Consider the following 24,605-nt stretch of genomic DNA (forward strand, 5'->3'; position numbering starts at 1 on the left):
TTTGAACACTCATGTAGGCACAGACTTTGTACATTTATTTAAACATAATCATTTGCTTTCTAAAAAAGGCTCCAGCCTTAAGTATAGCAATAAAAATATACAGACACGTAACTAGGATGCTGAATATACATCATTGTCAAAACTGACACACATTTGGGTGAGGTGGCAAGAATGGGTGAACTTACATAAGCAGCTTTTAGACCACCAATAAAATTACAATAAAAAAAGGATTTAACACTTAGTTTCAGCACTAACACTAAACTCAATTTCTCTCCTTTCCCACCACCGTTCCTTCACAAAAACACTCAGGCAAACAAATTTGAGTATACATACTGAGCCTGTATACTCAAAACACACACACATACCTACTTATATGTATATAATAAAATATACACACGGGTTTGCATTGGAAAATAACGCAAAACAGTCCTGTAATATTGCATTGTTTATGAATCTTCACTTTTTCTGAACAAGACGCTGCGTGCAATTGAGTACCACAGCTGTGCCGGTTTCTTCTTTGGCTCTGCTAAAGTGAAGACCTGTTGCTGCGGGATGCTGGTTGGGACGGTCACGTGTCGCTGATGGAGAGGGTGTAGCGACTGATGGTGGGGAGGCACGGGATGACTAGAATAATTCATTTCTGAAAATGTGAAGACAAAATGTGTTAATGTGTAGTATTCAGAAAACACCTTGTAGAATAATGAATGGGATATCCCATCTCTTGTTGAGTTGACGCTTTATTTCTGGATAAATGTACAAAGTGGAGTTGGAGAAAGTTGTTCTTAAGAAGTTTTCAGATACATTAATCCTGTAGACTGTACAGCATGTTACGCCATTGCCTTAATGCTGCGTGTTGCTATTGCCTTGCTATTGCATGTTTCTGTGGCGAGAATTATGTGATACGTAAATATGAGGTAAATAAAAAGACGTGAGCACAAAGGTTCTTTGCATGTGCAAAATTAATGCAAATTTGCATCCAATTGAGAAAATACTACGATTCACGCTTTCACATGCGTACTTTTATGATCTAAATTTGTATCCAACCTTAAATCGTATTGATTAATACCAAGCCCCTAAGGTGACATTGGAGTAAAAAAAATCTTTATTTAACATTTAGTTTCATGTGGTCACGTGAAACTTTCATGTGCTCACGTGAAACCATGTGCAGAATTTTTGCAGAAAAGTTTAGTTTCGCGTGCTAACGTAAAACTCTCGCATGCTAACGTGAAACTATCGCGTGCGCACCTGAAAGCTGAAGTTTCACGTGAGCACGCGAAAGTTTCACGTGTGCACGCGAAAGTTTCACGTGTGCACGCGAAAGTTTCACGTGTGCACGCGAAAGTTTCACGTGTGCACGCGAAAGTTTCACGTGAGCACGCGAAAGTTTCACGTGCGCACGCGATAGTTTCACGTGAGCACGCGAAAGTTTCACGTGAGCACGCGAAAGTTTCACGTGAGCACGCGAAAGTTTCACGTGAGCACGCGAAAGTTTCACGTGAGCACGCGAAACTAAACTTTATTACATTTTTGCTCCATGTCCCCTCAGGGGCTCCGTAGATTAAGGTGTTTACATGAAGGCTTTTTTATAGGATTGCGCCAGCAATACGATTACAAATTGATTATTTGGTTTCATGTAAACATAGCCAATGATTATTATGATGACTATATGGTGAACTTTGTTAAAAAAAAGTAATTGGCATTACTTGGACGAGCCTAAAAAGTTTTTTGTCCAGATCTTGTTACATTATGTTACTGTAACAGGCTTAGCCAAGAGCGTCTGAATTTTCATTATTTTGCTGCGAAAGTCAATAAACTGTCACTTTGAGAGCATTTGGTTCGGAAATGCCACAACACAAAATTAGGACATACTTTTCATTTTGCCTTGTTTAGATTTTCTAGCGTTTTGAACTGCTTGCTTCCTCTGAGCCTCCGTAATCTCCATCCCTGAAAACAGACCAATAAAATAATATAAAAAAAAATAAATAGCCTTAGCATTACTCTTTCAAATAAATTCAGTCAAAGCTAATCAATACGTTTTAACTTGAAACATACCCATTTCTTGGTCTTCCTGTACCCGTCTCCGTTCTCGTGCAAACGCTTGCAACCATCTCTGCTTGTCCTGGTTCTTTCTGCAGCACAGCACACTTAGCACCTCCAGGTTCTCCGAATGCCGCAGGATGAAAGCGTTCTTCAGTAAGCCTAGATCAGAGTGCCGTCCATCAGGCAGGTCGATTACCTCGAGGTGGTCCGAGTCCAAGCGCCCACGGTAATGTAGCAGGTCTCTTCGCAGGACGTCTTTCTTACAGAACACCAACTGGTGGTCAAACAGGAAGTAGCTGCGTTGCTGCGTCTTACCGTGCCGTACTATCCGCGTGAGCTCACCTGAGTGGATGAGCTCTGAGCTCCGTGTTAACACATCGTCTCCCTGTAGGTGGAGGAAAAGATGCTGATAACGTGTTTTGTTTCGGAGTAGATTTTACATTTTTATTTTATTTTGGGAGTTTAATTTTTGGACAATATGCAAAGGCATGTCTAGCCCTGTGAATGACCCAGCGTATTAGCCAATAATCTAATAAACAGATCAACGTGGTATCCGATTAATACCTTATTGCATTACACCCATTTATGCACTCATACGTATGCATGCATAAAACCAACAGAGAGATATTGGATGACACCTTGAGTGGTAATAAATTATGGTGTTTAAATAACATTGAGGTGTGTTGTGAATAGGTGTCATCACTTACCACCCAGTGTAGGATGGACACCTGCCAGTGAGCAATGGTGTCGATGCTCTCAAGACGTCTTTTCCTCTCATTTATCAGACTTGCAACATTCTTCATTGCTGTATAAGCATCACACACACCCGAGTAATCACTGAGAAAAACATAATTTTTGTTTCTGTTTCTCAGATTTCACTTTATTATGATACGAAGTTATGACGCTTTTAATAGGATATTGCATTAAATAAAAAAATTGTGTTTGTATGCAAGAGCATAAGCTACCTGTGGTCTTTGGGTGTGTATTTTAGCAGCTCTCCTAATTGCAGAGGGTATTTGCAGATCTTTTGTACAGGAGTGAGTAAAAAGCCGGCGATGGAAATGTCAATCATTTGCTGTAGGAGTCGACACGCCTCGAAAAAGTGTTTGTATTTGCTTTGTTTCATTAAGCGATGTAATTCGGCACATGCTGCTGGGTGGGTGTTACAGTAGTCAGAGTATATCGAAAAACCTTCCCCCTGAGAAAGAAGTAAGAGAGAGAGAGACATGAGCCATTGTGAAACATTTCTGTCATGGCACTTTAGTGGATGTGTGTAAGATACCTGTTGAAGAAAGCAGGAGCCGATTTCACTCATATGAGGGTTTTCTGTGTTGTATTTCTTTTCTAGGTCTTTGAGAAACTTTCTCTGAAACTTGTAGATGTCCTCGATGTTGCTAAAGATTGTCTTCAGTTGTGCATCAGTAAACATCACAGGGTTCTTCCTACATTGGCGTATATATCCCTACAACAAATGAGTTTAGAAAAAGTTATCATGTTAACTTTGTCATACACTGAGCATTACATTTCTTTAGAAAATTATCCTGTGCATTATTTTTACAAGTTTGTCCAGCAGAGGACAGCAACAGCCCTAAAAATAAATTTTTTGGGAGGAATAGTATGCCATCATACTACTACTACTACTACTACAATAATACTTAATGTATACTGTGCATAGTGCAAGTGTTTAATATTAAAAAAAAACTTTATTACCTATTACTTATCACTATTATTACTATGTTGGGTACTGTAGTACACAATGCAAAGATTTACCAAATGAACTGCAAGTAATGTCTTATTATTGGATTGGACAAGTGGTTTCCAACCTTTATTCCTTGGGGTAATGACATATACGATAGTCATGACTTTACCAAGAATTTGAAAGTTGGTTTTACACAAGAGAATATTTAACTACTTTATCTAGGCTTTGTATTGTAAGCATATGATTGTAAGCAACTTCAAATTTATTTTTTATAAAATTATTATTAGAGCTTTTTTTATTTGAGCTCAAAGCATATCGGCCCCCTGCCCCCCGGACTCTTTCAGGTTGGGAACCACTGGATTGGATTACCAAAAGTTAAGACATTTATTATGCAAACCTGGTTCAAAAATGTAAAAATAACTATTTCTCGGATCTAGACAATACATTGTGTTTAAGTCACATGATCATAACGTTGCATACTACTACTTGAAGTTTCATGCATACTTTTAAAATAGCAGTATAGCATTCTTATCCAAACACGCTGTAGCTAAGGAGCTACGTGCTGACCAAAGTGAATGTCTAGGGTGGAGTTTAAGATAGTATTAAACTAATCTAAACTGTACGCATTATACGTTAAGAGATAATGTTAGTTATCGTGAATGAAGACAAATGTGGATTTATTTTAATCGCATACTTAAAATGTCAGGTGTGGCAGAATCTTTAAGATTGATTGCCATGCAGCCAAAATTTAAGATAAGGGTGACTTTGTGATAGCTAGTTTATACAGGCCAGAAATCAAGACAAGGTAAAGACATAGGCATGGTTTCACAGACAAGGCTTGGCTAAAGCCAGGACTATGCCTTAGTTTAATTAAGATGTTTAAAGGAAAACACCATAGTTTTTTAATATTTTACTATGTTTTTACCTTAACTTAGATTAATTAATACATACCTATCTTTATTCAATGCGTGCACTTAATCTTTGTACAGCGCAATGTGAATGTGTTAGCATTTAGCCTAGCCCCATTCATTCCTTACTGTGGGTTTACACCAAACGCGAAGCGTGCAATCGCATCGCATTGCTCGCTCCAGATTACTCGCGGGATTTAACTTCGTGTCATGCAAATTTTTCGCTCGAGTTGAATATTTCCAACTTGGGCGAAGATGCATTTAAGGCGAATAGTGTATGTTTTCACGGCAAACGCACCGCCCATATCACGTAATTCGCATCGTCCCACGCGAGGACATGCTGATCGCGTCTTTGCATTGACTTTGTATGTAATCTACTCGCGCAAATAGTTGAACTTGGATAAGGATCCAATCCTTATACACGGTTCCCACACCTTGGTTAACTTCAAATTCAAGGACGTTTCAAAGACTCTCCAGGTCCAATACCCTCAAATTCAAGGACTAAATGGGGTGACACATTTCAAGTGAGAGCAAGGTTACCTTTAAAGATACATTGTTACCGTTCCCTTTCGAGGGAACTCGCTCTGTGTCACTATGGTGAGACTTTGGGGACGCCAAGGGTAAGTGCGTCTGAATGTGTATTTCAAATTCAACCAATGGTGAGGCTTAACGACAAAGACAGGGTGAGGCGGGATCCAGTATATCGCTATCTGAAATATTGCCAAAGCCAGGGTTACAGGGATGCAGGGAGTATGGCAAAGTAGACGCAGCGCCTCTTTCCCTTCTCAGGGAACAACAATTACATATGTAACCCGAGATGTTTTCATGTGTCAAACACAACTATGCAAAAAAGCATTTTGGTATGAATCAACATTCGCATACAGAAGATATAAACATTTAAAGCGAACGGTTTAGCATGTGTGCTTAAAAAGTCTAGAAATTTAATGATATTATCCTACACGACACAGGGAATAATACGGATTTTTTTCAAGAAAACTTCTTGCATAAAATAAATTCAAGCACTTTCAATGACCTGTATCTATGCATGTATATTTTCAAAAACAAAACTTTCCAGGGCCTTGAATTTTCCCCCCCAGATTCAAAAACTTTCAAGGATTTCAAAGACCCGTGGGAACCCTGCTTATACCAGTAATATTGACGTGAGGGGGAGTAGTCAGGAGTGATGATGTTACTGCGCGCCGAGGTCGAAGTGCTGCAAACTAAGAGCTCTTCCGCCATACAATATAGTTCCCATTTTTATCCGCTTAAAAAATCACCACTTTTTGTTTTGTGCCACCATACTTCCTTGTTTGACTACTCATGTAACAGTCTTTAGGTGGGGAAAGCGTGGAAGTGTTTGGTGGCTTCTGGATTCATCCCTGTTTGGATCCTGGGGGGTTAATGGAGCTAGGCTGAATGCTAACACATTCACAACGCTCTGTACAAAGATTAAGTGCACGCATTGAAAAAAGATATGTACGTATTAATTCGTCTAAGCTGAGATAAGTACATAGTAAAATATTGAAAAACTGTGGTGTTTTCCTTTAAGCATCTTTTATAAACATACCTTAGAAAAAAATACGTTACATTTTAAGATTAATCAATGGCACTGGCATATTTTAAGATCTGTTCCAAGTTATTTTCAGTTAAGACAGCTCAAACATTATCTTAGTCTAGGACTAGCCTCAAGCCGTGTCTGTGAAACTGTGGGGTAATGCTGTTATGTAGGCTCACCTCGCAGATATCCTTGAGATGCTTTATGTAAACACGCTCTGTGTCCATTATCTCTTTGACCACATTAGCTCTCATCTGTTTTCTGTGCTCAGAGCTTTGTTTGTAAGTGTCTGAGGGGACGGACTCTTCAGTGTCCAATGCGTTCTCTGTGGTATCACTGCTCGAATCTTCCTGATTTACCCGAACCTTAAAAAGCAACGATGTCATAATGGTTAATCTCTTAGGATCAAATAACTCCGTAAACCAATAGACAAGCGATCATGATTTAACAGTGAGTACAATGATCAGTTGTGTATTAAACAGGCTTTTAACTGATTGAGACACTGAACAAGTTCAGCCTCTTGATCAAATCACTTAAGGCTTCTTTGTGCCTGTCTGACTGACTCATGCTGTTGGATCCTAAGTGGAAACAGAGCCACATGTCGGATAGACGCGTTATCTAAAGTTGAAAACAAAGCGCCTCCATTCCATTCACCATCATTACTTTTAAACCTGTCAATCAGATGACACATCTGCTAATTCCTGTTGAACAACCACGTAGGCTGTCTTACTATGGTATTAACACTTGTGACTAGTGATACAATCCCAACTGTTCAGCGGCGACACACTGCTAGTTACACCCGGAGTAACATGCGTCTCAAATGGATCTCATATGACCACTGTTTTTGTTTAACATTCATTTCACCGAAAAAGGTGCGAGTGCAACTCACCCGCACAAAGCTGGAAGGAAACCACGCCTCACAGTCCCCCACCATCCCCCACCACCAGTCCTTCTCCCGAACATCCAAAACTCGTATCACGTCCCCAGCTTTAAACGCCAGCTCCTGCTCTTCCATTGTGACATGGTCCCACAAGGCCTCTGCATACACAGCATGGCCTGAGTTTATGTACTGGAGGAGGTAAAGAGATAGAGATCATTATCAAACAGGGTAAGGGTCAGATAAAAGGAGATAACTGAAACAAAGGTAGATAACATAGAAACGTGTGGATTAACAGATAAAACACAAAGTGAAATGCACAACTTGTTTAAACAACTGCTACAGTACGATTAGATCTAAAATGTACAATAAAACTTCATGCAACTTTGAAAAGTACCGTACCTGACTCAGTGTGAATAGATCGGCTTCTGGTTGGAGGTATGGGGTTCCTTCAGTCAGTTCTTCGAAGCTACCGTCCTCTTCGCTAACGCTATCGTCCAAAATCGGATTAGTGCCACCATCTGTATTACAACCACACACTCACTGAAGTTAAAATAAATCGATATTCCCTCGCAGCCTCTCATCGTTTCAGGTCAAGTGTATACAGACACATTAGCAAAACACACTAACCGCTGAGCACTCTGTGAGGTCTACGTCTTCCCATTTTATCCAGACCAATGGGTGTGCTTTGGGAAAAGACGCAGGGTCTCAGGCGGGCAGATACTGCCCGGTATGGAGGAACTCCATGGGAAGGTACTGGAGGACGAGAAACCGGCTGTAATGCAGAACCACAGATTAGACTGCAGAGTTCAGTGAGTGTTAAGCAGGACAATGACCTGTGAGAGGGTCAGTATACTAAAGTTGTCTAATCTGTTCTGAATATATGACATTACAAGCATAACATTGCATAATGTTGTCTAATTGTCATTGTTGAAACTGAATAAATATTACTTAATAAATTAAAATGATTTCTGGCATTATGACACAATGTAACACAACTATTTGTTATTTCTATACTTGTTATTACTTTAATGTCAATCTTGCGCTTAACGATAATGGCAATACAGTTTTAAAAATAATCCTGCGGTCATTTTTAATATAAAAATCAGCAACATAAAGTTCAGTACAAAAAACCCCAGTCACAATAAAGCTTTTCATCTTAAATTTACAATGTGTTTGGATAACAATAATAATCCAGAGCGTGGAACACGATGTTTCGCATTTGGTGTGTACACAGCATTAGAGTAAGTTTATTTCTTATAGACGATTTCATCGGATGCACGCACATTGCCGCAGTTACACCCCTGGCCCGAAGTTAACTTTTGGTCTGTGTTTGTTTATACGTCTGGCTAGTGGCTAAACTGACCTTTGGAACAAATACCTTGTTGAAAATAAAAATGTTTTGGTTTTTTAAATATGAGAGAGGAATGAAGAGAGGTTTAAAATCAAGGATCTGTAACGAACACTGTATACATTCATTTTACACAGTAACGTTAGCTCAGTGTAGTAGTTGATACACGTTAGCTGAGATTTATACTAAGGTAATTTACTTATTTATTTTGCTTGGTATCAGAAATAATCTACTCTAGACGGACGTTGTTATTTATTCTTTGCAGAAGTCTACCGGAAGTTAAATCTTGGCCACAAATGCCGTTTATAGACGCTTTCATCAGACGCATGCGCATTGTCGCTGTTACACGTCTGAACGGAACTTAAGGTCTAATCTCAGTTTGTTTAATGGTCTGGCTAGGGCCTAAACTGACCTCTGGAACAAATAACAGAAGTTTTGATTTTCGAAAGAGAAGACGATGATCATATTCAACTCAAGCAAAAAATTTGCATGCCACAAAATTAAATCCTGCAAGTAATCCAGAGCGTGGAACACGATGCTTCGCGTTTGGTGTGTACACAACATTAGAGTAAGTTTTTTTCTTGTAGATGATTTCATCGGATGCACGTGCATTGCCGCAGTTACACCCCTGGACCGAAGTTAACTTTTGATCTGTGTTTATTTATATTTTTGGCTAGTGGCTAAACTGACCTATGGAACAAATACCTTGTTGAAAATAAAAACTTTTTTTTAATACGAGAGAGGAATGAAGAGAGGTTTGAAATCAAGGATCCTGTAACAAACACCATATACATTCATTTTACACAATAACGTTAGCTCAGTGTAGTAGTTGATACACGTTAGCTGAGATTTTTACTAAGGTAATTTACTTATTTATTTTGCTTGGTATCAGAAATAATCTACTTTAGAAGGACTTCGTTGTTGTTAATTCTTTGCAGAAGTCTACCGGAAGTTAAATCTTGGCCAGTCTATAAAAGCTTTCATCGGACGCACGTGCGCTAACGCGATACACGTCTGTATCCGAACTTTACTTCCGGTTTCGAATTCTGGAAAATATACCTTGTCGAAAAAAAAACAAATGTTTCGATTTTCGAAAAGAGGAGACAATGATCATGGATCACCGCTATGTGAAGGGAGGTTTGGCAGCTGATCAGTAGTTAACATTGTATACATTCATTTTACAGAGTAACGTTAGCCCAGTGCAGTTTTAATACGCTTTAGATATGATTTTAACTAAGGTAATCTACGTTTTATTTATTTTGCTTGTTATCAGAAATAAACTACTCTAAAATGACTCTGTTGTTATTGATAACTTGCATAAGTTTACTGGAAGTTACGTTTGTTCCACAAAAGGCGTTTGTTTGTGTTAATGCTAAAGCCATCTATAGTAGTAACGAGAACATTGGTGCTTAAAGTCACAATGAGGTTGAAATGAAAACTATAATTTGTTTTGTGATATTGTGTTGTTATTTTTTTAACAAATTACTTAATTGTGAGCTTCGTTATTTTTAAAAATGCAAATGTCCTCCCCATCCTCAAAACAATCTCTCTCTTTACTTCCGGTTGCAGCGATTAGCAAATAGCAACATGAATGATCCGATTTCAAATGATCCAATCAGTTCTTGATGGACGACTTCAAGTCCAGCTCTACATTTTTTAATTTCAAAAGCGGTTTCATTTGGATATACGTCACCACGGGGAAAATAAGACAATCGCTGGTTCCATTTCAAAGCGACTTGCATTAAAAGAATATTTCTCAGATACAGTCTGTCGTTGCGATGCATAAAGTTAAAGGAGACACAAACCCTTAATAATAGTACATAATAATGACCCGAAAAATTATATAAAACCACCTCACCTATGACACACAATGATAAAAACATTATGCTAAACCCAAAGGAAAAATCTACTGGGAACGTAGCAACATTTGGGTCACAGAAGGCATGGAACCCAAAGGCAGGTAAATTAGTGCTTGTAAACTAGTTGGCAGAGGCTTCTGCTTGCTCATCGTTTTACCGTATAGAGCCTGATGTACTTTTACCAGTTCTATGTGCCCGACAACGTAATTGTCCAAACAATGGGAGTTAGGAAAGTGTTTGGAAACATGTTGTGAAATTCTTTTGCAATTTAGGTTAAAATACATAAATACAAGTGCACAGTGCCTTACAGAGGGCAAACTTTCAGTGTCGTCTTTCTGCTCGCCAGCCTTTGATGAATATAGATCCATTCCTTCGATAACAGAACAAGGGTGCCTCTTTCTGCTCTGGGATTGAGTACTACAGACATCGCCATTCTCTTGTATACCATTTTCTGTGTAGCTCCCATTGCTACTGCAGTCCTTCTGGGAAGTGTAGTCCATAGTCTCAGTCTCTTTATCCTCTGGGATACAAAACTTTGATCTGCCCAGATGGCCATAGTCAGACACCGGCCGAGGTCTGGAGCGACCGGCCCTCTTTCTGGGCACTACGGTAGTGGGTGTGCCACAGGCATAGGCTGGTGGGTTTGGTGTTGTTGGAGTAGTTGCAGATGGGGACTCTGCGGCACAAGGGGTTCTGACAGGTGAAGCAGGGGTGGATTTATCATCATCTGTCTTTAGTAGAGCTTTCAAGACATCTGAGGAAGCCTAGAGGAGAAGTCAAATATATCAGCTATTAGGATTTGATCTTGTATAATCTAGTAAAATACAGTAAACTAGTAGTTAATGATTATAGTAAACTACAAAGTAATTAATCTATTCGTAATTCCTATTATTGAATTACACCAAACAGCGTAAAGCTAAGAAAGAACAATGTTTTGCTTGCTCACTTATGGAAGATAGATTCAGAAAGACAGATATTGACCAACCATCAATATTAAACCTTTGTACAATTATTAGATTCTGTTCAGACAGAAAAATAAACAGATTGATTGGAGGTCTGTCTGTTCAACATGTCTAATCACTTCTTGTCTGATCTTGACTAATGTGTTTTTTGCCCTTCTGCCTATAGTCCACTTTATAAAACATACAGACAAAAATAGAGATCTTACCTCTAGGCCATCCGTTTCTTTTTGTGCAGAGCTCCATATACACTGAAAAGGCACACAATGAATCAGCACCATGGTGAAGAAAGTACAAAACTCATGCATACAATTCCACACATATACACAAAACGTTTTTCTCTGCCCACTGCGGCTTCTCTATCTTATTTCTTTATTGGCTTGTGCGTCCCGCATAAATTTGTGTATATGCTTGCTTGTTCCGATTGTTAGACTTTGTCCTTTGGGTTGTTCTTTCGGGGAGGAGACACTGTCCTTGCTTATACGTGTCCAGCCTCAGGTTGAAGCAACGTTTAAGTAATCCTGCTAAACATTAACCCTACCTGCTGCCGTTGTGGAGTGACACACAACTGCCCATGCTGCCTGCCATGTGACAGAGAACATTTATCACTTTAGAGGACGTACTGTCGAATGAGGTCAGTCATCTAGTAAGATAAAATCTTATTGGATGGGTTGTTTGATCAATCACTCAAGACACAATAATCTAGTGAGTCGCTCTTAGGAGTTAAGGACTCCTGAATTTTTCCTGTGTGGTACTGTAGCTTAAATTGTTAAACATTGCATTAGCAGCACAAACGTCATGGGTTTGATCCCCAGGGAACATACTTATTAAAGATATACAAGAAAATGTATAGATTGAATGCACTGTAAATCACAAAACCATTTAAGACTGAGGATATGGTTGGATCAGAAATTGGGGAAGAGCTATGGGTGGGCCTAGAACCACTACGTCTGGCTCTGTCTCTCACCTGCCCTTGACCAGTGTCCTGAACTGGTTTCGCTGTATATATGTCTGGTTACTGATCTCCCACCAGTTTGACAGTGCTCTCTGCATTTGCAATTGAACTGCTTTAGTTATTCACCCCTGCTTAGTTAAATGACACCCATTTAGCCTTAGTGCTGTTGGTGGCTTGGGACTCGGCAGCCCAACTGCTTAAGTTAAAGCATTTTTTATTTTAATTTTTCACTTCTGGGTCCTCAATGATTCAGAACATTTCCGTGCTTACTGCAAACCATGGCCATTCATAGTGCACTTGGCATTTTCAGGCTGTTTCTTGCCGAACCCTAGAGTATACATTTAAAATACTTAGATACATGGCACATATATTTGCATCCTCTTTAAAAAGTAAAAATAATTAAAATCCGATAAAAAAATTATTTACTTAATACTTTCAAAATTTCCATTTTTGTGTAAACTGTCCTAAAGATAGTTTTAAAACATTTATACAAAGGTTTCTATAGTAAATTTTATTAATTGTTTTATATAATAGCCTAAATAAAATCATTTAATACCATGGACTTCTAGCCTGGTTAAAACCAGACCATTCTCAGTAGTAACTGAGTTATGGTCTGGCAAAGCTTCAAATAATTTCCAAAGGGGCGTCACCGATGGACGTCTCTCCAATGCCTCTGTGTCCAATTGAATAGACTTTAAACCAATCACAGCGATGAGATGACGTATGCAGAGCTATATCAGCCTTTGCCGGATCCAGTCGGTAAGACAGCGTTAACATCTTTTTTTAGATATGAAGGCTTCGAGTGTTGATCTTTGCTTGGGTTTTAATGAAAAGAAAAAGTTTAGGAACACCCGCATTAAGTGATAAATAAGTGATAAAATAACGCGAACATTTTCCTATTTATGTGTTGTGATTTGTATAGTCACACCGTGTACAAATAACAAGGTGATATGAGACAGCCATCTTTTAACAGCATACATACTGGGAACTAAATTCTCAGAAAACGAAGCACTGCTACATGGGCGGAGTGATATGCTCGCAGCACCCGAGAAACCCAATGGTGAGGAGCAGAGAGTTCCGTCAGAGTTGTGCAAATCACTCCGCCCAAGTAGCAGTGCTTCGTCTTCAGAGAATATAGTTCCCAGTATGTATACTGTTAAAAGATGGCTGTGTCTCATATGGCCTTGTTATTTGTACACGGTGTGACTACAAATCACAACACATAAATGAAAATGTTTGCGTTATTTTATCACTTATTGGGAGCAGTTTGCTAGCTGGAGCCATTCACTTCCAGACTTTGTGCTAAGCTAAGTTAGCGGGGGCTGCGTCAGACAGAGTTACAGCACGCACGGAGATGAGAAAGGTATGTTTGGACTTATCTAACTCTGGGGGATACAGTGAATAAGCTAAATTCAAATCTGGGCGTGTTCCTTTAAATCGCTTAAAACAGACACGATAGCTGATTCAAATGAGTGATGTTCCACGGTGGCAGCCATCTTTGTAATGTACAAAATCTGTTTCACTGTCACAGCACTGTCGTCATCGTGTAAAGCCCGCCCCAACGTTTCTGATTGGTGCTGCGATTTCTCGGCATTAGAAATGGGCTTAAAAGGCCTCTTTGCCACACTACTTGCAGAGCAAATCTAAATTGATCTAAATCGAAGTTGTATGGGTTTTCCCAAGCTAATGGACTTCACTAATTTGAGATTGTGGAATTTTTTATTTTTTTATTCAGTTACATGGCTGTCTATTATCTGCCAGGTTATTTCCAAATACACAGTACTGTGCAAAAGTCTTAGGCCACCATGCTACCATTAGATTTGTTGTTTTTGCAGTTGTATAGTGATAATATAATTATTTCTCAGTCTCTTTATTAGAATACAACCAGAAAATACAGGAAATGTGTATGTAGTATTAAAAACAGTATAAAAGTATAAGCTGAAGTGTCAAGTATTTAGGGTAAACTCCCCTTCCACTTGAGCAGAAGCAGCTGCAGGATCTCTTAAACCTAAATGAAATTAAATCCGAATTTCTAATTCTATTCAAATGACTTCAGTCTCCTCAAAAAAGCTTGTTTCGTGCCAAGAGAGGTCACACTAAATACTGACTAATGCCTGAAGAAGACATTTAATTCTGAAAATTGTTTTGTGTACAAATTTCCATGTTTGTTTCTTAAAAAAAGAGTGAAAAATAAACATGGATGGACATTCAAACTTTGCTAAAACAATAAAGCTGGTGATGGTGGCCTAAGACTTTTGCACAATACTGTATGTGATTATTTTTATAGAGATTTTTTTATTCAGTTTGTGCATGCTTTTGGTATGTAACTGCTGTTTTATCTTGTTCTTATCTGTTGTTGTAGAGTTATTTTAATTTTTATTGTCACGTGAATTACATCATTTGAACTCGCAATACCTTGATAGTGAAGGACAGAACACAGGTCCGTGTTTTATTCCCCCCAAATTAAGCCGCTTGAAAAACACAGGGCAATGTGAATTATTCCGGCACACCCGCACTTTAAGAGGCTCAGCCATCATCGACTTTCTGTATCTGCCACTGACCATAAACAGGGATCACCTGTTTAACAAAACTATGATGCAGGTCAACATGTCTTCTCACTCTTTTATGACTTCCTATGTCAAAGATCATGGTCTGAGTTATTGGTAAACATTTATGTGACGTCTGTTTTGTACTTTAAGACCTACATTCATGTGACGAAGAATTTGACGTCTGTCTTGTACTTTAAGACATATCAGATTAGGCCTGACAGAAATTGTAATTGTCCATACTTGCTGCTTATATTATCCCTCAGACTTGTTCAAAAAACAAAACAAACAGTAAAACATAATGTCTGTGAACGAAACAAACAAGGCTGCAGAGCAAATCTTACTAAGCAAATATGAACACACACTAATTATCCCTATTTAATCTTATAAATACCATACTGTATCACTAATATGAATATCTTACCTCCATGCAATTGTCATTAGTTGTCTGCATTTGACTGGAGCTTGAACACTGAGTTTGCTTTTGAGAAACGTGGTCATTTGCCTCATTTTGATGGCACTCCATAGGTTCACATTGCCCTTCCAGTGAATGGACTGGAATATCTGGGAAGGAATCTGTTGAGTACACAGCTACACAGTCACTCATGAGGGCTGTTGTTTTACTAGGAGGCTCCAAAGAGTCCTCTAGGGCAGAGCAAATTAGGACGGGGCAGGAGGGAGCAGGGTGTAAAGTTGGGATGTGTTGGTGAATGTTTGCCTCCGTCGCCTGCTGCCTGCTAGGTGCAGGTGAAGGCCTCCTTTGACGTCCAGTTGTGGGAACACAAGGCGTTCTGCGGGAATAGTCATCATGAAGCTGACTTAGGGGTGACGGTGGCACATTAGGGACAGGGACAGAGTTGTTTTTAGATTTGACAGACAGGTCCGTTAAACTGCCAACAAGTTTTAGCAGCGGTCCTCGTGATCTCATGGGACTTTGGCTTCTACCTGAACCACGGTCAACACATGAGGCGCTTTCGGACCTCTGAAGAATTGTAGAAGTGGTGACGTCTGGGTTCTGTGGCTCAGCTGAGCTCCATTTGCGTGTAAAAGGACTCTTGAAGGCAGGGAGATTTTCAGTACTTTTGCTCAGTCTATGTAGAAACTTGACATTTTCTTGAGCTTTAAGATCCTTTGAAGGTACAGTGGACTTCACTTCACTGCTTGGACAACATTGGGGATTGGACTCACTGGTAGATGGACTCTCTGGTTGTCTCTGCACTATGTCCTGCAACGGAATCCGTCCTGCTCTATAAGCCTTGCGGATACTCTGAGAGAAGTGGGAATTCCTCTGAAACCCTCCTTCTTCTTCTTCACATTCTTCATCCTCATCCAAAGCTGAAGGAATTTTCCTTGTTTGGGATGACCCATTCGACAGTTTATCAGTTTCTGCACATGCTCTCTGATTGGTTGTGACCTCTCTTTTAGTTACGAAGAAACCGTTAGTATCCGTGTTACCCATTGAGGATAGAGTTCTCTCCTGACTGGCAGCCAAAGCATTGCTCCTGTTCTGGATACCTTGAAGCACAGAAGACCGCAATTTTTTGAAAGATCCCATAGTGCGAAGGCCAGCCAGTCCATACCTTGCCTGGGGTGTTACAGGTGGACCTCTTAGAGCAGCGTTGTCCTCATATTTTGTCTGGGTGGAAAACAGACGCACAACCCTAGAGGGGTACGGCTTGGCCTGCCCATCAGGAATGGACTGGACTTGAGAATTTAGTTTGTTAAGTCTGTTTTCCTCATAGCATGGCTTAGATAGGACTGGTTTGATCTGCTCCCCCGAACTAGACTGGAGACTTTGATTCATCTGCCGCTCCTCTTTGAAAGAATCATTTTGTGGGTCGTTGGTGTTAGAGGAGCCCTGTGATCCAGACAAGGTAGCCTGCAGAACCAAGCATAAGTTGACACATAAATCATACACTCTAAGACAAACAGGTTTATTGTCATAGGCCTGAATCAACAGTCTATAAATAAAGATGGAATGTGACACGAAGTTAGACAATAAAATGACCCACTGTTTTGTTAGTAAGGAATTTATTTTACAGATCAATGAAACATTTGTGTAATCTGTTTTACATGCACCACAGTAACATCTTGATAAGTTACATAATATGAGAACTTTAAACTATGTCCTCATACCACCTTGGCTGATTTGTCCTTGACTTATCTATAAAATCTACTAAAGCCTACCACAGGTGAAGTAAATCATATCTTGTTTCTCCACCCACGGATATTAATACGTTTCCATGGAATCTACATACAAAATATACCTAACCCTAACCCTAGCTTTTCTTTGAAAGATCGTTAATAAATGTAGTACTTTTCATTTGGAGAATTGGAGGGTGTTACTGAATAGTATGCTTGGACTCACTACTAGTAGGGTGAGGTCTGCAGTAACATTTCCTGTAAAAGATGTACATGTAGGCTATATTTCTTTAAGTCTAAGAAAAAGAGGCCCCTTTCTGAGGGTGTGGAAGTCGTGGCCTGGTGAGTTGTTAGCTTTGATGAAAGGCTTTTGTGAGCATGACTAACCAAAGAAAATCGTTAATCCGTTGTGATTAATGCAACAAATTGCCCAGTTTCACCAGATTTATTCTGTGAGTGTTGGGAGAGGGGTCGGTTTGAGACCTGTTGAGGTTGAGTAGTTTTAACTCCTTTATTGCTGGGTATTTGCTGTTAGCAGAATGCAGAGAGATACCATGTACTTAAACTGGATGATTTAGAAAATTTGTCCTAAGGTCATTTTTAGTGGTGTTTCCTTCAAATTCACACAGGAGCTTAGCAGACTAGCGAGGTGAAGTTCACAACATGTTCCACCCAGTAAGTCTCCAAATACTTTGCCTTTAAATTTAAAAACAAAATCAACAAAGTGAAAACATTATTCACAAAACACAATTATTTATTTTCAAACAGGCTTCCTTGTGATAAGAAAAACAGGAAGTCCCGCCTTAAATTCATGCTACGATGGGTTGGTCAGAATGCCCAAACGAACAAAGCTGTTCAGAAACCATTACACTGTATTAATCAACTAACAAATGGTACATTTTCACATGTCTAGTCATACAAAACTATATTGGAAGAAGGTATGTTAATTAGGGCTGCCTAATGATTAGTCACGACTATTCATTTGCAGAATAAAAGTTTTTGTTTACAAAAATATTATACACAGTACATCAACAAATATATATATATATATAAACACACAAAAACAAACACATGTATGTATAATTTTAAGGGAAAATATATTGATATAATAAATATTTATATTTAAAAATTATATAAATGATATGTAAATACACAAATGTTTATACAAATGCAAATATTTCTAAAATATATACATGCATGTGTGTGCATTTATATACATAATTATTATAAACCTTACACACACACATTTAATTTGTAAACAAAAACTTTTATTCTGCAAACAATTTGTCACGACTAATCATTAGGCAGCTCTAATGTTAATAGAAAAAATAAATTTTTAGTAGCTAAGAGATCATCATTTTGCAAAATAAATACCAACTGGTATGAGATATTTAAAGCATATATATTCATGCATTTTAAAGGGACAATCCACTTTTTTTTTTAAGTGTGCTGGTTTTTCAGCTCCCCTAGAGTTAAACACTTGATTTTTACAATTTTTAAATCATTCAGCTAATCTCCGAGTCTGGCGCTAGCATTTTTAGCATAGCTTAGCATAATCTATTGAGTCTGATTAGACCATTAGCATCGCAGTAAAAAATAACCAGAGTTTCGAGATTTTTCCTATTTAAAACTTGACTCTTCTGTAGTTACATCGTGTACTGTAACCAACGGAAAATTAAAAGTTGGGATTTTCTAGGCAGATATGGTTAGGAACTATACTCTCATTCTGGCGTAATAATCAAGGATTTTTCTGCTATAACATGGTTGCAGGAAGGGCAATGATATTACGCACCGCCCGAAAATAGTCCCCTGCTATTGAAAGTAACCAAGGGGACAGTGCGTAATATCACTACATCTGCTGAAGCCATGTTCCTAGCCATATTGGCCTAGAAAATCGCAACTTTTGATTTTCTGTCAGTACACGATGTAACTATAGAAGAGTCAAGTTTTAAAAAGAAAAATATCAAAACTCTTTGGTTATTTTTTAGCGCAATGCTAATGGTCTAATCAGATTCAATAGATTATGCTAAGCTATGCTAAAAATGCTACCGCCAGACCCGGAGATCAGCTGAATGGATAGCTGAATGGATTCCCAAACGGTAAAAATCAAATGCTTAACTCTAGGGACGCTGGAAATTGAGCATATTTTCAAAAAAAGTGGAGTGTCCCTTTAAATGTAGCTTTAATATCCAAATACTTATTTGTTGACAATCTACATACATTAACCATACATTCTCTCTTAAACTGTGGGCATAGGTTGACTCGAGCATAATCTATAGACACTACTAAACACTGATCTCTATCACATCCAGTCTAGCTACCCCATGAGCACTTAGCTCCAATGAGGCATGAGGAAAAAGCTGTCATCTGACCTTTATGTTTAACTAGAGCTTTAAAAGAATGCAATTATCTTGCCTTCTGAGTCTCCCCTCGCATATACTGCACTTTCCAACGTCTCTGAGCTTAATGTTGAAGTTCTCTCCTACTCTTCTTCATCTGTATCGTTGCTGCCGAGGTCCAACACTGCAGCCGAGTCAAAACTAATTAAAAGCTTAAAGAAAAACCCCTCCGCATGGCTACCGGCTAAAGCCAGGCTCAAACTGAAACTCCCTAAACAATAATACAGACATACATAAACACATACACGCCTACTGGGGATCCACTTAATGCTTTCAAGCACACCTTCAACTAATATGCACTTGCACTGATGCATGCATACCAACATCTGACTGTGCATTCTTAAAGTCATGCACTTTAATACAGGTACACACCAGCAGTTCACTTCAGTACAAGAGTGAGAACACACTGTTGGATTAACAAGACTTCCTTTTGCGATTAAAGTAGTTTCGTAGATTATCCATACGACGTAGTTGATAACACAAATGATGTCTTTGCTTTGTATTAACAGGCACGAGCCCAAAATTATGCTTCCTAACTAAGGAATTTGCCAAGAATAACCTACCACACCAGTTCTACTAATCTGCCAATCAAGATGAGCAAGTCTTGCAATGCTGTCATATCACTAAGGAATGATGCACCCTACGCTTTATGAAGTAGTCAAATGAAAATGACCAGAGCCAATTGTGATGAGGAATTCAAGCACATTCCTTAAAGCTTTATGTTTTCGGTTTACAAAAGCTACACCGCCCTTAGCCATCCAGACCTTCTGAATTATTCCATGTAAATGATCAGATAGTTATGTTCAGAGCCTGAAGTGAGGAAAAAAATCATCTCATTATCGTTTGACTCACCCTTTGATGTGATTTTTATCTGTCTGCAAAGCAGTTTCACTACACAAGCATTCTTCATCGCTATGGGAAAGATCCCCCTCGCTAAAACCTACACGATAACGTCCGTACCACCCCTCTTCTTATCCTAATCTGATTATAAGGCTTTATCAGTCTGGACTAACATCAATATATCTGCATACTACTGTTAAGCACACTCAGAGACCTTATTCACAAGGCCTGGTATACTGCGAAACCACACATGTACAGTGGAAATGACAGTGATTTATTCTTTTTTGTTTGGTTACTGATACCACCTACCGTATTATGACCTAGTTCTCCTTTTTGTCAGCAAGACAAGGAAGCATAGTTAGGAGGCAGACACGCCCTGCCTGCTTCGGGCATGGGAAACGTCGTGTAATGCTACATCTGAAACCCCATTCGTCTCACCTGTCTCATGACCTGCATTTGTCTACTCCACGTCCACCGCTGCGAAACATATGTCAATATACGTTCAGAATGCTGTGAAAATACTAACCTTTGCTAAGCTTCATGAGGCGTGTATCTTAAAACAGAGTGCCTGGATCACATTTCAGCCCAGATCAAAAGAAAATTAGCCTGATTTTTGCATTACTTTTGTGACAATTAAGAAAATCTTTAAAAAATTATTTTTAAATAAGGGTGAAACATGGCCCAGACAAGATTCGTGAAATTCAGTGATGGAAATGTCAAAACTTTATAATCACAGTGGAGCCATAAAGTTCTTCAATAAGAAGTTAATGCATAGATCCGACCAAATCTGACTGATTTCATAGTTGTTTGATGCAATACAACCTTAGCATTTTAAGTGGTGCACATTGTATGCATTTTAAAGCAACACTAAAGAGTTTTTGCTCTTTGCTCCCCTACAGGCTGGAAGCGGAATTGTCCATTACCACTGTCGTAAATAATTTAGCCTACTGCAGCAAAGCTTGCTCTGATTGGATTGTATGTCAGCCGTAAAGCAAGTTTTTGTAGTTTTCACTCAAAGTACAGGACCGCGACCCGACGGTTGGAAACTTCTTTAGTGCGTTTTTTGCCAATAGAGGGCTGCAAAGCGAATGTGAAAGTGCCGTTCACCCTGTTTCGATTAGATGAACGACTGAAACTTTTTTGGAAACGTTATTTTAAGGTAAAAAAAACTCTTTGGTGTTGCTTTAAAAATGCCGCAATAACAAATGTTTTCAAATATAAAATCATTAAAGACCTGAAGAGGTTCTATCGGTGCATGTGTATTATATCAGAAAGGAAGTATAATCATTGGACAGGGCATGATAAATGCGATTTAGCCTAATTTATGGTAGCCCTGGCTCAGGAGGCACACAATGAGGTATTTAAGTTCCTGTGCATGTCTTGTGATAACCAAACCCTCTTATTATGTGTGTGGAGGAGTGCATTCCATTGCCTGCGTGTTGATGTCTAGCGAGCAAAGCAATTGTTTAGGGAAAGTGCCGAACTAAGAATTTTAACTATTGCCGTGTATTACAAAATTAAGATTGCAGTGAAATTTTTTGAATGCGTAATTTTCTTTATGTCAACAACAGCATGTGCTTTGCACATGACATCTGTCAGACTTCAGATATGTTCATGCATAATAAATAAGGTGCTTACAAACATAGGGTCACTTTGGGACACTTTCTGATATTAAAGTGATTGGCAAAAAGAGTCACAGTCAACCTGAATTCACCATTATGTATCCAGACTAAAACCATACAAATGTATTACCTAAACACTGTGATGCTTCCCATTGGCTGATTTTATTTCAGTCTTTTTAAAATTATTTTTAAAGACATTTTAAATACATATTACACTTATTAGGCCTGTTGTTATTTCAACTTCTTATGTGATTCTTCTTATGTCACTATTAAATATCTTACCAGTTTCTAGTGAGCACGTTTAAAATGTGAAGTGAATGTGTAATGCACTATACAAATAAACATGAATTGAATGTGTGTCATCTTTATGTAAAACATCTTTAAGTATGAAATAAAGTGCTTTATAAAATCTTGCCAAATTGTTTTATAAATGCATTGAACAAAATGTAAAATGCATATTATAACAACTATCACTAGTTGTTTGTTGTGTGGTGCTTTAGTCCAGAAAGAAACTCTTATCAAGCAAGTCACATCAATACTGATATTTCAGATTTGTTTGTGGATGGGATTACTGGGTTGTGCTCAACCGGAGGAATAAAATAATACTCTGGTTTATTTGTGAGTTTAATTAACTCAGTCTTTATAAAGCTCTTAAAGAGTACCTCACCACCCCATACCAGCCCCCTTCTCCTCGTCGTCGTCGTTCTCCTCTCTCCCCCCTGTATCCTCATCTCCCTACAAGCTTTGCGCGCTCCAACACCCCCCACATCACCATGACAACCAGTGTGCTAGTAACGCATACACAATACCCCCTCCTCCCTCAGCTTCTTTTGAACCCAACGGTACTGGCAAGTCGAAAAAGTGCCAGCGAAATAATCTGCATAAACCTTTGGACCTAAATCCAATTGTCACTGTCTTTTTTTTTTGGTTTTTAATAAAAATCCAAATAAAAGTCTACATTGTATATTTACACAGCGAGGCTTACCTTTATCATAGTTCTTCAGTGGCGTCTCGGCCCGGTGTCACAACACTTGTGCGGCTTGTATCTGCTCGCCAGCCACGACTAACTCCTCCAACAGTTCAAGGTCCAGTAAATTACTCATGTTACCTCATCGGAAGGCAGCCCAGCGATAAATCTTAGTAGTACAAAGTGAAAAAGAAACGAAAACCCCGTAGTCAAAAGATTTACCGGGACGACAAACTATCCACAAACTGCGCGAGCCGAACACTCCTTGAGGCGACTTAATGGCACGTGATCGAAATAAAGCGCTCACGAGGCAGATTTGGGAGTTGAAACGGACTCGTTTGAAAGTTTAATGCTGGTTCTGGAAAAGCTCACAAATATCAGTGGATCTGCGCAAACGGAGAGTCGTTATTGGACGGCATCAATGCACTTGTTGCGCTGATAGCTGCGGGGCGGAGATTCAAGGAGGTTGTGATAGGCGCTCTGTAGTCTGCCCACAGCACGCTAGCCAAAATCATAATGCTCCTGTATTTACAGCAACACTATTTTGTTTTTAAGATGGGTGGGGACCTCAAACAGAAAATTAAGAAATGCATTGATTGACACTTAGTAAAGGCTTTTATCGTTTGTACAATAAACAAAACTTAATTGTTACAAGTAGTACATTATGTACAAAAACATAAAACTGAGTTATTTTATTTTTTTAAACTAAAGGTTTAGCTCATTGCATTAGCAGCACAGGGGGCATAGTTTCAAATCCCACAAGAAAGAGTATCCTAACCTTTTGACTTAAAGACATAGTTTACCACAAAATTAAATCATTATTCATTCACCCTTGTGTCATTTGCACCCACAATGTCTTTTGTTGTTCTTCTGAACCCAACACAGACTTTATTTTTTAAGTGTTGTTTGGAGTTTCTGGTTACTATCAGACGAGCTTTTATTGCCAGGTATGTGTTTACAAGTACAAGGAATTTATTTTGGTGACAGAAGCTACGACAGCACAAACAGAATGACAGGGCACAGATAATAAAATCAAAACAATAAAATAAGAAAGAATGGACAACTAGTGTGTTCAAAGTATCACTGATATTGCAGGTGTTTAATTCCCATGTTTTTTTTTTGTTTGTTTATTTGTTTTTTGTTTTTGGTCACCATCCACTCCCATAGTAACAAAAAATCTTCAAGATTCAAAATGACCCCAAAGGGTTAACTTAATATCGCCATTTTTGTGTCATATATTTTGTCCTATGTCCTGAGGAAGACATTTATTTTTGTGGATATTGCTGTTGTTCGGCTGCTACACTCAAAAAAAAAAAATGCTGGGTTATTTTCAACCCATCATTTGGTCAAAAAGGGACCAACCCAACCAGTTGGGTTGTAATTTAATCTATGCTGGGTTGTTTTAACAAAAAAAGTATTTTTTAAACAGCCTAAACAACAGCTCAGGCATAGAAAAAGACCTGAAAAACACTTTTTTTTTACAAAATCTGCATTTGGGCATTGGGTGTTCAGTGGTGGCTCCTGACTGCTTATCCGAGGGGAGGAACGTCAAAATAAGTGTTCGGAGTGTCATGAGTGTTGCTTGCGTGCAAAATATGTGTTTGTTGCGTCATGTGAACCATGTGCATCACGTGTTTTGTCAAAATAAGTGCCTGCTGCACATGCGTCAAAACCGTTTATGATAAAAGAGACGCTCAAATTCACAAATACATGCATGACACTCCCTCAAGAGTAAACTCTTATGCGAGTATCTGGCAAACGCAAGCGTCTCTTTTATCATAAACCCTCTAGACGCCTCTGCAGCAGGCACCCACTTCGACAAGACACGTGATTGCACACAGGATCACTCGAAGCGCAGAACACATATTTTAAAATAAGTAACCACA

The 24,605-nt window shown here is 38.8% G+C and overlaps 1 protein-coding gene across 2 annotated transcripts; it reads right to left on the minus strand.

Moving 5' to 3' along the window:
* Positions 1-14: 14 nt before the first annotated feature.
* Positions 15-23,225, minus strand: spata13 (spermatogenesis associated 13). 2 transcript variants are annotated; one of them, XM_055182695.2, is made up of 14 exons: positions 22,738-23,225; positions 15,174-16,607; positions 11,458-11,499; positions 10,598-11,053; positions 7,710-7,854; positions 7,482-7,600; positions 7,092-7,271; positions 6,382-6,567; positions 3,323-3,502; positions 3,006-3,238; positions 2,748-2,877; positions 2,053-2,425; positions 1,870-1,944; positions 15-640 (listed from the first exon to the last, which is right to left on the minus strand). In XM_055182695.2, exons 1-14 carry the CDS (start codon positions 22,744-22,746, stop codon positions 447-449), a joined length of 3,756 nt encoding a protein of 1,251 aa, XP_055038670.2. In that variant the 5' UTR covers positions 22,747-23,225; the 3' UTR covers positions 15-446. The 2 variants fall into 2 exon arrangements, with proteins under 2 accessions (XP_055038670.2, XP_055038669.2); XM_055182694.2 differs by having other exon boundaries at positions 15,174-16,628; positions 22,738-23,224.
* Positions 23,226-24,605: the final 1,380 nt, after the last annotated feature.

This window comes from Misgurnus anguillicaudatus, chromosome 25 (genome assembly GCF_027580225.2).
Source record: "Misgurnus anguillicaudatus chromosome 25, ASM2758022v2, whole genome shotgun sequence".
Lineage (NCBI taxonomy): Eukaryota > Metazoa > Chordata > Actinopteri > Cypriniformes > Cobitidae > Misgurnus > Misgurnus anguillicaudatus.

Bases quoted from the DNA above. Each gene is read 5' to 3' on its own strand.
- spata13 (XM_055182694.2), bottom strand. The intron at 11,500-15,173 runs GTAAGATATTCA...GTGCCTTTTCAG, and splicing joins CTAATGACAATTGCATGGAG to TGTATATGGAGCTCTGCACA. The intron at 2,878-3,005 runs GTAGCTTATGCT...TGTTTTTCTCAG, and splicing joins TACACACCCAAAGACCACAG to TGATTACTCGGGTGTGTGTG.